This window comes from Procambarus clarkii, chromosome 19, assembly GCF_040958095.1.
Source record: "Procambarus clarkii isolate CNS0578487 chromosome 19, FALCON_Pclarkii_2.0, whole genome shotgun sequence".
NCBI classification, from domain to species: Eukaryota; Metazoa; Arthropoda; class Malacostraca; order Decapoda; family Cambaridae; genus Procambarus; species Procambarus clarkii.
In genome coordinates, this window is record NC_091168.1 from 23058365 (window position 1) to 23071425 (window position 13061).

The 13061-nt window shown below is 35.0% G+C and overlaps 1 protein-coding gene across 1 annotated transcript; it reads right to left on the reverse strand.

Annotated features, from left to right (window-relative positions):
• On the reverse strand, positions 1 to 4784 carry LOC138366236 (cadmium metallothionein-like). The gene is made up of 6 exons (XM_069327159.1): positions 4645 to 4784; positions 3748 to 3879; positions 2866 to 3037; positions 2197 to 2314; positions 1750 to 2027; positions 1 to 1619 (listed from the first exon to the last, which is right to left on the reverse strand). Exons 2-6 carry the CDS (start codon positions 3796 to 3798, stop codon positions 1561 to 1563), a joined length of 678 nt encoding a protein of 225 aa, XP_069183260.1. The 5' UTR covers positions 3799 to 3879; positions 4645 to 4784; the 3' UTR covers positions 1 to 1560.
• Between the last annotated feature and the right edge of the window lie 8277 nt (positions 4785 to 13061).

Sequence of the window (13061 nt, forward strand, 5' to 3'; positions counted from 1 at the left end):
TTTTGTGAATGCAGATTTTATTTCCAATCAAAAGCCAATATATTACATATCATTTGAAATAAGATTCGTATACAATCTATAATTATCTTAAACACACATGATTGAGGTGAATAATGTATATTTCTTCCTCCCAGTTTAAAAGCTGAAGCGTCACATCCCATGTAAATAAATTCCGTTACCAATAACTATATATATATGTAGTTATATATATATATATATATATATATATATATATATATATATATATATATATATATATATATATATATATATAACTACAAACAAAAAATAAAATAATCCGTTTCAAATTCTGTCTTAAATATAAAACAGAGAGCGTACATATGTGTGCTTTTATTTTATATAACCAAAACCCTTGAGATAATACAAACTTCATAGAACTAGGAGAAATTTGCGAAACTAGCAAAATAACACTAAATAAAAACACAATAATATAAGATAAATCTTGAAAGAAAGCTTTAGCATGAAGGTCACACATAAGACTTGAAAACTAAAGGATTCTGACATTTAGAGGTAAGATATGGTATCGTTGAGACGTATATTAGATAAGAAAGTTCAGAGAGAGAGATGGAAGGTGATTGTTCCGTAGTAGATAGAGAGAGAGACTGGGATTCTAGGCTATGGAGAAAGAACTCAGGGAGATAAAAGATGATGGTGTTCAGGCTTTGTATCATACAGGTGATATACGGGTTAAAGTCAAACTAAAAGAGAGAAATATATTTCAAAGCATTTTACAATATTATGCTGTTGTGTAGCATACTGCATAGCCTCCCACATAAGGTCATCTTAGGAAATTGAAACTGTTTATAAACACTCATAGTTTCTAAAGTTATAACAAGTCTTGAACGTTCTTTAGGAAAAGTATTGAAGAAAGAAAAATACAGGAATTTCAGACCATGAAAAAGATCTAATAAGCAGTTATTTTGAGTTATTTTGGCAGTAATAGAGTTACTGCCAAATGAGTTATGTCAACTCATTGAGCATCGTTTCTAGAAATAAATATAATATTATATTTCAGCTTTTAGTTTTGTAGGTGTATTAGTTTGACTTAAGCCTTTCATATCATCAGAAGTAATCTTGAAATGTCTTATGCGTGACTGTTCAGCATTTGTCAGTTTTCCGTGTCACAGTATCAGTCAGTTATGCTGTATAATGCCAGGTTTGATAACATTGCAGTGTTCCTCTTTTTCGCCTTTATTAATGTAAGGAGTTCATTCATAACATATTGAGCTGAACAGCTCATGTATATGTTATAACTGAGATGGCTTATGACAAATGTAAGAAAGCTTATGATAATTATAAGTAGGCATATGACATGTTTGAAGAGGTATATGTGGTAAGAATTAGGGAGAAGAGTTCCAGAGTAGTGAATATGTACCGAGGTCACATAATATTAGAGGCCACACGATGTTAATCGACATAAATATTCTAACATGACTGAAATCTTGACTTTCGTTGCTAGTTGTGATGATTGTAAAGATCGATGAAAGCCTTGGCGAAGAGGTGGTCGTATTACCCCTGGCATCAGTAGTCGGATGAGTTCTATGCTTTAGTTGTGATTGGAGGGGTTCCATTGCAGGAAAATTTCTCTTGGTTTGATTCTGTAAATACATTATTTATTGGGATTAAAATGCGAGTCAGCAAATTATTAATAATACACCACACACAAAAGTTATTCCCCAGAGACTTCTATAACAAGCAGAATCAATCAAAACTTTCTTTTATCCTTACTTGGCACGCAACACTTGCAGTTCTTGTCGTCGTTACAGCCACAGGCGAAAGCAACGTAGTTCGGTTTACAAGACAGGTTGGCCCTTAGACAGTACCCATCAACATCCACACATTTCTGCTCTCTCTGGCAAGTCTTGCAACACGCACAGTTTCTAGTCACACAGTTGGCCGAGCTGATATAAGACGTCGGGGAGTTGCAGCACGTCGCGCTGCCGACACAGGCGCCGGGGTTTGAACCGGTGCTGCACTGGAGAGTTGGTCTACACGCCTGGCAGCAGCTACAAGGGTAAAATAAAGTAGATAAGCACACCAACAGTACTTCTTGTACAGAAGTATAGGATTACGTGTACAACAGTTTCAGCACTACTTATAAACCAGTTCAGGACTACAGGCCAGTTCACCACTACTTGAGAGGTAGTTAGCGAAGGAGAGGGAAAAGATTCTCACTTGCAAAATCGGCTGTTACAGGGTGTCGCTGGATTCTTGTATTCTGAGCACAAACAAGCAGCCCTGCAACTACCGTTGAATTTTACGCAAGACGAGTTGTTGCTGTTCGCTCTGCAATCTGGAAACACCACACACTATTAGATCCACTAACGACGGCTACATGCTTCCTCACCGCCCAAATCTAGTACACGTTGTGTTACTTTGGGAGTGTTGAAAAGTATTTCTAATGTCGATATTAATATCCATTTTAATGCAGGCGATGAGTCACAATAACGTGGCTAAAATATGTTGACCAGACCACACGCTAGAAGGTGAAGGGACGACGACGTTTCGGTCCGTCCTGGACCATTTTCAAGTCGATTGAGAACAAGACAATCGACTTGAGAATGGTCCAGGACGGACTGAAACGTCGTCGTCCCTTCAGCTTCTAGTGTGTGGTCTGGTCAACTATTTTAATATTTTGCGAAGTGTTATACTCATGTATAGTGTACATATATACTTGAACATGTAAATCATGCAAAATATGCGCTATGGAAAAATATATATTTAAATGAAATCTGTAATTATCATCGGCGAACGACTATTCAACAATTTTAAATGACAGATTTGGTCCCTGAGTTACACATATCTCTTTATAATGATTAAGAACGTCCAAGAAAAGATATTAACCAATGCAGCAGGTGCAAGAAGGTCCACATAGAGTATAGTTGAATGAGCACTTGACTGCTGTGTAGTTTGGTACACAGTTACCCCCTACCATCAAGCATCTGTCAGTCTGTGGTCGACAGGTCGGCAATCCTCGTTCTTCCAAGGCGTTCACCTCTTCCTCAGCCGCTCCCAGCTGGAAGTATGGTTAGTCTCTCACGTTATTGCGTTACAAATTCCCTTTTAATTTTGGTAAAGTGTCTCTATAGTCATTATGGCCTAGCCTTTTCTCTTCGTAATCTCATCAAAAGATTATTGGAATGGAATATACACATTTACTAATTTTGATACACAAATCAGATACGCAAATCATACAAATAAACAGAAAATTCAATGTGAAATAACAATAGTCACTACCTTAAAAAAAATTCAACTGTTTTGTCTAACAAGCAACATATAAACCTAAGAAACCCACCAAATATACCGAGAATTATGCTTAGAGAACGGCAGTATTAGTAGAGTTTATTTGGTTTAATTTAACCCCCCTATTTTTGACACGAGTTTGTCAAAGCTGTTAGGTGAGAGAACTGGTTAAAATGAGTGAGAAGCCGGATGACTGGTTAAGTTAGCGTGGAGAACTTGCCAATGAACACATTAAATATTTGTGGAGGCTGAAAGGGAAGGAAAGTTGACCGAGGACATAACAATAACAGCGACTAGGTGACAGAGTACATAGTAGAAATAGGGGAATAGGTGGCTAAGTACATAACAATAATAGGAATTAGGTGGCAGGGTACATAGTAGTAATAAGGGAATAGGTGGCAGAGAACATAAAAATGATATGGAATCAGTGGCAGAATACATAATAATAATAATAGGTTTGGTGAAGGAGGCTCTTTGACTCACTGCAGGCATGCAGACCCCATGTACGAGAAACAGGATCGTGATCAGGAACATGATTGGTTGCTTCTGCTTGTTGATATATTTAACAGCTGTTCCAACGTCTGTCGCTGCTGGTGTTTTAGCCTTTTTCCGCTCCTGTTAATGATAATGTTAACATCACTTTTATATTTTTAATCCTGAGTTAATATCTGAACACTTCAACTTACGTTCGAATGACTTGTGTAACTGACATATTCGTATCCGGATCATGCAGATAAGGGTCATATTTTCCAGGATACAAACTGATTATGCAAGTATGGGCTGAATATAAGTTTTAGGAATCTTTTACTAAGCTGTTTTAATTTTGAAATGAAAAAATTGCATTAATACCAACACCCTATCAGGCAATGCACGTTTTTAGATAATGAGTAATTAACAAATAGAGTAATAACCGAAGCCCTTTCCTTTAGGCAAAAGTTGAAACATAGTAGGTCAGTAATATGTGACTGATAGAGTTTATGAGTTTATGAGTATATGTATCTAGACTGCACCCTGCATTTGCGATAACTGAAAGTTATGTGATACTTGCCTATGTTGCTGAGAGTGGGCTCTGGATGTGATAACGAGAGAGAGAGAGAGAGAGAGAGAGAGAGAGAGAGAGAGAGAGAGAGAGAGAGAGAGAGAGAGAGAGAGAGAGAGAGAGAGAGAGAGAGAGAGAGAGAGAGAGAGAGAGAGAGAGAGAGAGAGAGAGAGAGCGAGAGAGAGAGAGAGAGAGAGAGAGAGAGAGAGAGAGAGAGAGAGAGAGAGAGAGAGAGAGAGAGAGAGAGAGAGAGAGAGAGAGAGAGAGAGAGAGAGAGAGAGAGAGAGAGAGAGAGAGAGAGAGAGAGAGAGAGAGAGAAAGAAAAGGTCACCTCAGCTTACCTGAATTCTGCTTCTAAAGCTCTGTTTACTGTTTACTTCTGAAGCTCTGTTTACTGTGTTGTTGTCTGTCTATTTGTATATGCCTCGTCTTTATTCCCGTCCTGGCCTCCTGAGCTTCGCCTCGTAACCTGTTCTTGGACTTCTCGCTAACTATTGCTATTTGTGTTCCAGCGGGCTATTTAAGTAGGCATGTGGAGTGAACACCTGCTGTATATATTCACCTGCCATATGGCACCACCGAGGCTATCATGACGTCACTCCTACTAGATGGAAAACACAAAGGTTCTCATACCATTTTGCTTTTAGATTAATATCCAATTAATATCCAATAATATCCAATTATTCAAACAAATGCACTGTAATGTTCTTCTGCTGATGTAAATACAATGTGTGTGACAGAATTTGTGAGAAAAAAATGCATTTTCAACCTTCAATACACTTCATTGCTTCCTTTACACTTTGAACAAAAATTAAATCCCCTATTTACAAAATGTCTTCATAAATGGAACTAATGCATGTATTGCTCTTTCAGCCACTTTTGGCGTGGAATTACACATCACGAACGCCAAACTTCTATGAGTGATGTCTCATCGAGTTTATCTCTTGCACCCGAATAAGTCATCAGCTCCAGAAATTCTTTGTGACAATAATTGAGGAAAACTTTCAACTGGTAATTTGAATGGATTTAGTACTAAATCCAACTCCTCATCATTGAGTATAGGAAAATATGGGATGAAATAATTTTCCACTGCTATCAAATCCTGCTAAACCCAATTTTGTGCAAATCTTGAGAGAACTTGGTTATCACTACTAGCAACAGCAACATGAATTTCTCAAACCACTGCAATATTTTTAAACTTGACGTTTTTCGTCCATTCTCAAGAAGGTTTGCCTTCCCTCCTTCCCCAATGTCACCTAAATAGGCTAGGCACACGATCCATTCCTCGTCATTCAACCAGGCAAGAAAGTTTTTATCTTACTCTAAATTTCATAGAGTAATTTGAGCTACTCTCTGAGCTCAAATACTTGCTCAGTTAAATTTCCAATTGAAAGCCATTGAACATTTGTGGGGAAAAGAAGCGTGTGTGTGCGATGGTCTCCATCCATGTCAACACAAAACTGCTTAAAAAATCGTGAGTTGAAAGACCCTTCGATAAAATTCACAAATGGAATTGCTTGATCGTAAGCCTTCCGTAGTGGAAATGGAAGTGTTGTTGAAACCAGTGTCTGACGATGGATTATACAGCGAATGCCTTCTACTTTTAGAACTCCCTTTTACCGAATAACTTGAAATCCTGCTTTTATCCCTCAACACAGTTGGTGCTCCGTCTGAACAGCATCCACAGACATTATCCCGATAAAGATTTTTGTGTTTCACATAAAAAATGAAACATTTTCCAAAAAATATCCAAGGTCTGGTTAACTGTTTCAAAAGGAGAACAAAAAGAGAAACTCCTCGACAAATGAACCTAAGTATCTTGTAAACTCCAGTAACTAGGAACACGACGAATCATCAGTCGATTGATCAAGTTAAATGGAAAATAAGTCATATGCTGCAGTTTTGATCTCCTGCACAACTTGATTCCTTGATGCTAATAACCATGTCACTGATTTTCCTTTGAACAGTTCACTTTCATTGTGAAAAGTCTTCAGAAATCTTCTCCAAATCTATTTCCCAGCACAATTCCCCACCCATTTTCAGACTTTAAGATCAAATCTAAACGTTTCTCCACATGTATGTGGGTATTTTCACCTTTGCTGTCTCCAGTTTTACGACACATGAAACTTCAATTACCGTGTGAAGCATTTCTTGGAATGCCCATGTTGGACCCATCTTTTTGCGACTGTCATTTAGATCACAATTAAATCACAATGGCGAATTTGGGAATAATCAGGTCGCGAGTTTAAGTTCTTCCATTGACTCAAAATGATTTTCATTGATATCACTCCATTGTGTTATCATTGTGATATATCGCAGGCATCCAGTTGTCTCGAGAGACTATGAATTTGCGATCTGGTTATCGAGGCTGGAGTGTCCTCTCCAGGGCGCAAAGCTCTGGATATATATATATATATATATATATATATATATATATATATATATATATATATATATATATATATATATATATATATATATATATATATATATATATATATATATATATTATTTATCTCTATATATATCATTATCTATGAGTCTGTGTCTCCTTCTGTCTGTGTATTTCTGTCGCTCACACACACACACACGTATATAAATGATATATTGGACGTGTTGTAGATGTGCTCCGTTAGATACATCTTCCTTAGTTTGACCTAATCAATATTTATCAGGAAATGTCACATAATTAGCATCTGTAAATCACCATTACGAGTCTAAACTAGGACATTTTGGGCACGGTAAATGAATTTAGATATATGTGCCAACTATGACCGAATATTTTGTATGGATCACTCCAAACATGGCCTTCAGGTATTGGCTGCTGCCCCACATCAGTTTGGAGTTCTTCAATATGTGTGTAGGGCCCTCCAGACAGTATTGGAAATCTTCCAATCAGTGAGCGGATTTATCTAGTCAGTGTGTAATGTTCTAGTTCTCCATTCAGGGTGTAGAAATTGTTCTAATACATGTATGGCCCACTTAAATAATTTTGATAAGTTCCAAGCGTAGTTCCCAGTGGCTGTGGCGAAATCGAAGGGAGAAATAGTATCATTGTGGAGAGTTTGGAGGCTGTTAGTGGGTATGAGGATGGGCAGAATTTGTGAAGGGAGCGATCCAATTTGGGTAGAGATATGGGGGTGTTACAAAATATAGGTGTTAACAAAATTGTAATTTCCTCTTACAAAAATTCTAATTGCCTAATGTGTTCTCACCTATTTGTGCTTGCGGGGGTTGAGCTTTGGCTCTTTGTGTGGGTAGTCGCCTGTGAGGGAAGTTTAGTGGTGTGAAATACAGAAACATAAAAATGATACCCCCCTTATTCTGATAAAGAGCCAGTTGCTTGAAAAATTATTTATTAATAGCAGAAAATCAAATTCCATAGAAGTTGACTAATTTGTTTTTTATTTATATATATATATGCTTCAAACACACGCTTGTACTTAAGTGCATTTCAACTTCTGGCAAACAATGTCTCAACTACTGCCGAGTGCGTCAATTTCTCGTGATCCAGAACCCGAGGACTTAGCCATAAATCAGGTGATAATACTAACTTTTGTTCACGAAATATATTATGATACACATCAGGCTCAAGACTAATTAAACTATTACGAAACTTGTACATCTTTATTGAATCATGACGATTTTGTTTTCATTTATTAAACAATTAATGAGCTTTGAAAGTTCAGAATGAATGGTTATTATTACTGTTAAAACATACTTCTCAAAGCATCGGAATTCGTAACTTGTTTAATCAACGTAAACAAGGCAGCCATGATTAAGGAAAGATGTACAGGTTTCGTAAGTAATGCTTAATGAATTCTGACCCATTATAGGATAACTCAGTATATGAAAACTCAGTATATGATAGCTCAAGAAGGTTCTGGTTGTGCTCGCGTGTGCAATTTATTTACTTTTTATGTTAAGTAACTCAAATGAGTAAATAATTTGTCACTCCAGTGAAGGAAATCGTTTCAGAAATTATAAAATAAAATATATTAAACAGGATAAACAATTTGAAGGATAACACAAAAGACGTAATTTGGCTTTCATTATGAATATACTTAATTATAACATCAGTAAGTCACTGAAATAAAATAATTCCAGAGAGATCAATTTAATTTTTTTTCCATTCACGAGGAAGATATCTTTAAATTGAACATCTCAATGAAATCAAAACGCAAATTATACTTGACCTTGTATAATCAAATTGATGTATTAAATATTATCTTTTGTTTGGAATAAACCACATACTAATTTCTTCTCTCCGTATTGCAATGCATGTTGCAATCATTAATTACGAAAACATTTAGATGACTCACGGTGAAAGCTTAACACTGAACATTATATATATTTACTGGGTCCGATGAGGCACAGACCTGGGCGTTGCTGAGCGTCTACGGGGGTACTGAGCGCTGAGCGATTAGGAAGAAACACTCACTAATGAGTGTTGAGCGATGAAACACCAAATTACCTTCTATTGCAAGTAAATAATAATAATAATAATATGTTCCACAGCGAGGAACTTTGGATATAAATGTGCCATTAACTTCCACCTGACACAGCTTATAAATAAAAATAAGTCTTAGTTGACTTCATTGACTGCGGGAGATGGCAGGAGAGAAGTAAGATATCACTCTATGGTGTGTACGTGAAGTTATGGTGTACGTGATTTTATGACGTGATATCGTATGTGTGACATTATCGTGCACATAGGAATATTCACAGCACTTTAACGTTTAAGTAAATATGTTCTTCATTAATGCTGTACCAAGAAGAAATATACAGGCAGTTGTGATTACTGAATCACTATTTTGCTCATTTAAGCTACGACGCCATGATGAATAGGCGAGGTTGAATATTTTGAAGCAGTGAAAGGTCAGGCGTTGCTCATAAATGTTAACCTCTGTGACATATATGTTAATTTACAAACCACATTCACTCTGCCACCCTCCCTAGTTACCACCAAAAATATATAACTTCAGCAACGTTTCTTTCCTCCTACATAAATGAATAGGATAATCCATATTAATGTGAATTTTGAACTTCATAATATAATCTATCTTGACCAGACCACACACTAGAAGGTGAAGGGACGACGATGTTTCGGTCCGTCCTGGACCATTCTCAAGTCGATTGTGACTTGAGAATGACTTGAGAATGGTCCAGGACGGACCGAAACGTCGTCGTCCCTTCACCTTCTAGTGTGTGGTCTGGTCAACTTACTTTAGCCACGTTATTGTGACTCATCGCCTGCATAATCTATCTTCCTGTTAATTGTGGATTTTATAGAACAATCCATCTTCCTATTAATTTTGGATTTTTTAAAGTAATCCAACTTGCTGTGAATTTTTAAACTTTCAGAATAATCCATCTGCATTTGAATTTTGAACGTAATAGAATTCTCAGTTTTCCAGTATTTTGACCAGACTAAGGCAAGTGGATCATAATAAGTACACAAAAACAGCAACACAAAAATACAGCACGATACAATTTATTATATAATTTGGTGTGTTTAAGTTGGGACAAAATACGAGTGAAATAATTATTTTGAAATAGGATTGTTTATTAATGTAATAGAAGTGAAATCGCTGGATTGTTACACGCATTTGTTAGATATATATTTGAGCTGCATCGCATAGGACAATAGGCCTTTTGCAGTAAACATTATTTCAGAGCCTATGTAAGACCTATATTCCACAATACCGTGGGTTACACAATCTCATTCACGTGGTTCATCTATGATTCGACCCGGGGATTGGACACATATGAAACCTTCACACTAACAACCAGTGCTGAAATCTGACAATGAGGTATATAGATCTCAATAAAATGTATTAATTTTTATAATTATTTATAGAAATAAGAAAACCAGCACGACTGTATATAAATAAGATTTAGATAGTATATGAGTTGTTACCATCTATATAACAGCTAAACAACAGCTGTATAACAGCTGAATTGTGAAAAACAGCTGAACGTGTTTTTCATAATTTTATAAACCCATTTGTAAAAAACAAAACAAAAAAAAACTAAATATAATTTAAATATTTAATCCATGAACCTGGGGAATATTATCACTACGCATAACTTGGGTATCATAGTTAGTATCAATTTACATGAATGAAGGTTAATGAATGCAGACTGGAGAAAATTAGATGCAGAATAGACCTTAGTAAATATTGGACTGCCAATAACGTTGGGGGATTTTTGGTACAAATTACCAGTGAAGCTAATAGGCGTAAAGTTTAAATCTTTAGTTTGACAGATATATATATACATAATATGATATATATTATGTATAAATATATAAATATATATATATATATATAAATATATATATATATATAAATATATATATATATATATATATATATATATATATATATATATATATATATATATATATATATATATATATATATATATGTCGTACCTAGTAGCCAGAACGCACTTCTGAGCCTACTATGCAAGGCCCAATTTGCCTAATAAGCCAAGTTTTCATGAATTAATTGTTTTTCGACTACCTAACCTACCTAACCTAACCTAACCTAACTTTTTCGGCCACCTAACCTAACCTAACCTATAAAGATAGGTTAGGTTAGGTTAGGTAGGGTTGGTTAGGTTCGGTCATATATCTACGTCAATTTTAACTCCAATAAAAAAAAGTTGACCTCATACATAATGAAATGGGTAGCTTTATCATTTCATAAGAAAAAAATTAGAGAAAATATATTAATTCAGGAAAACTAGGCTTATTAGGCAAATCGGGCCTTGGAAAGTAGGCATAGAAGTGCGTTCTGGCTACTAGGTACGACATATATATATATATATATATATATATATATATATATATATATGTCGTACCTAATAGCCAGAACGCACTTCTCAGCCTACTATGCAAGGCCCGATTTGCCTATTAAGCCAAGTTTTCATGAATTAATTGTTTTTCGACTACCTAACCTACCTAACCTAACCTAACCTAACTTTTTCGGCTACCTAACCAAACCTAACCTATAAAGATAGGTTAGGTTAGGTTAGGTAGGGTTGGTTAGGTTCGGTCATATATCTACGTTAATTTTAACTCCAATAAAAAAAAATTGACCTCATACATAATGAAATGGGTTGATTTATCATTTCATAAGAAAAAAATTAGAGAAAATATATTAATTCAGGAAAACTTGGCTTATTAGGCAAATCGGGCCTTGAATAGTAGGCCAAAAAGTGAGTTCTGGCTACTAGGTACGACATATATATATATATATATATATATATATATATATATATATATATATATATATATATATATATATATATATATATATGACAATTTCAGACCACGAAGGAAAAATGAAACAGGAAATTTCCTTAAGTACTTTCGTATATTAAATACACCTTCTGAAGATGTATTTAATATACGAAAGTACTTAAGGAAATTTCCTGTTTCATTTTTCCTTCGTGGTCTGACATTGTCACATTCTTAATCACGTGTTTATTTTCGTGATATACACATATATATATATATATATATATATATATATATATATATATATATATATATATATATATATATATATATATATATATATATATATGTATGCATAATATATTATATACGTTAATTATAATATACCACAAGTTAATTTCTTCGTATTTTATACACCAACACATACACACACACACACACACACACACACACACACACACACACACACACACACACACACACACACACACACACACACACACACACACACACACACACACACACACACACATACACACACACTCACACATACACACACACATGTTTATCTATATTAAGCTCAAGAGATGTTCATGAAGTATTGACAAATAGTAACACAAAGGGACAACAACACACACATATGTTTCAGTATATGTTGACATATTCACTAGAGATACCATGTGGCTATAAATATTACACTTGTTATCATTACTTCTCATCATTTTGCTCTGATATTTTTTCGCTGAAATGATTCAGAGTTGATACAGGCCCTTAGTCAACACTAGTTACCTTGTGATCCTCACAGGTGGACCATGACTCGATTCGACTTGGGTATTCCTGGGTATTCAATCTAGTATAAGTGAAAATATTTATGTATGGCGTATGCCGAGGATGGATAATGAAACATAAAATTACTTTAACGCTTTCGCGTATATTTCAGCATCTTTTCAAACGTATTGATAGACAGTATATATATATATATATATATATATATATATATATATATATATATATATATATATATATATATATATATATATATATATATATGTCGTACCTAGTAGCCAGAACTCACTTCTCAGCCTACTATGCAAGGCCCAATTTGCCTAATAAGCCAAGTTTTCATGAATTAATTGTTTTTCGACTACCTAACCTACCTAACCTAACCTAACCTAACTTTTTCGGCTACCTAACCTAACCTAACCTATAAAGATAGGTTAGGTTAGGTAGGGTTGGTTAGGTTCGGTCATATATCTACGTTAATTTTAACTCCAATTAAATATAATTGACCTGATCCGTAATGAAATGGGTAGCTTTACCATTCCACAAGAAAAAAATTAGAGGAAATATATTAATTCATGAAAACTTGGCTTATTAGGCAAATCGGGCCTTGCATAGTGGGCATAGAAGTGCGTTCTGGCTACTAGGTACGACATATATATATATATATATATATATATATATATATATATAGGGATGTATTTGACATGTATTGGAGAGTTACACATGAGG

Coding starts and splice junctions, on each gene's coding strand:
- LOC138366236 (XM_069327159.1), bottom strand. CDS start 3,798: ATGTTCCTGATCACGATCCTGTTTCTCGTACATGGGGTCTGCATGCCT. Junction 2,315..2,865: donor TTCTTGCACCTGCTGCATTG/GTTAATATCTTT, acceptor TGGTGTTTCCAG/ATTGCAGAGCGAACAGCAAC. Junction 1,620..1,749: donor CTGCAAGTGTTGCGTGCCAA/GTAAGGATAAAA, acceptor ATGTATTTACAG/AATCAAACCAAGAGAAATTT.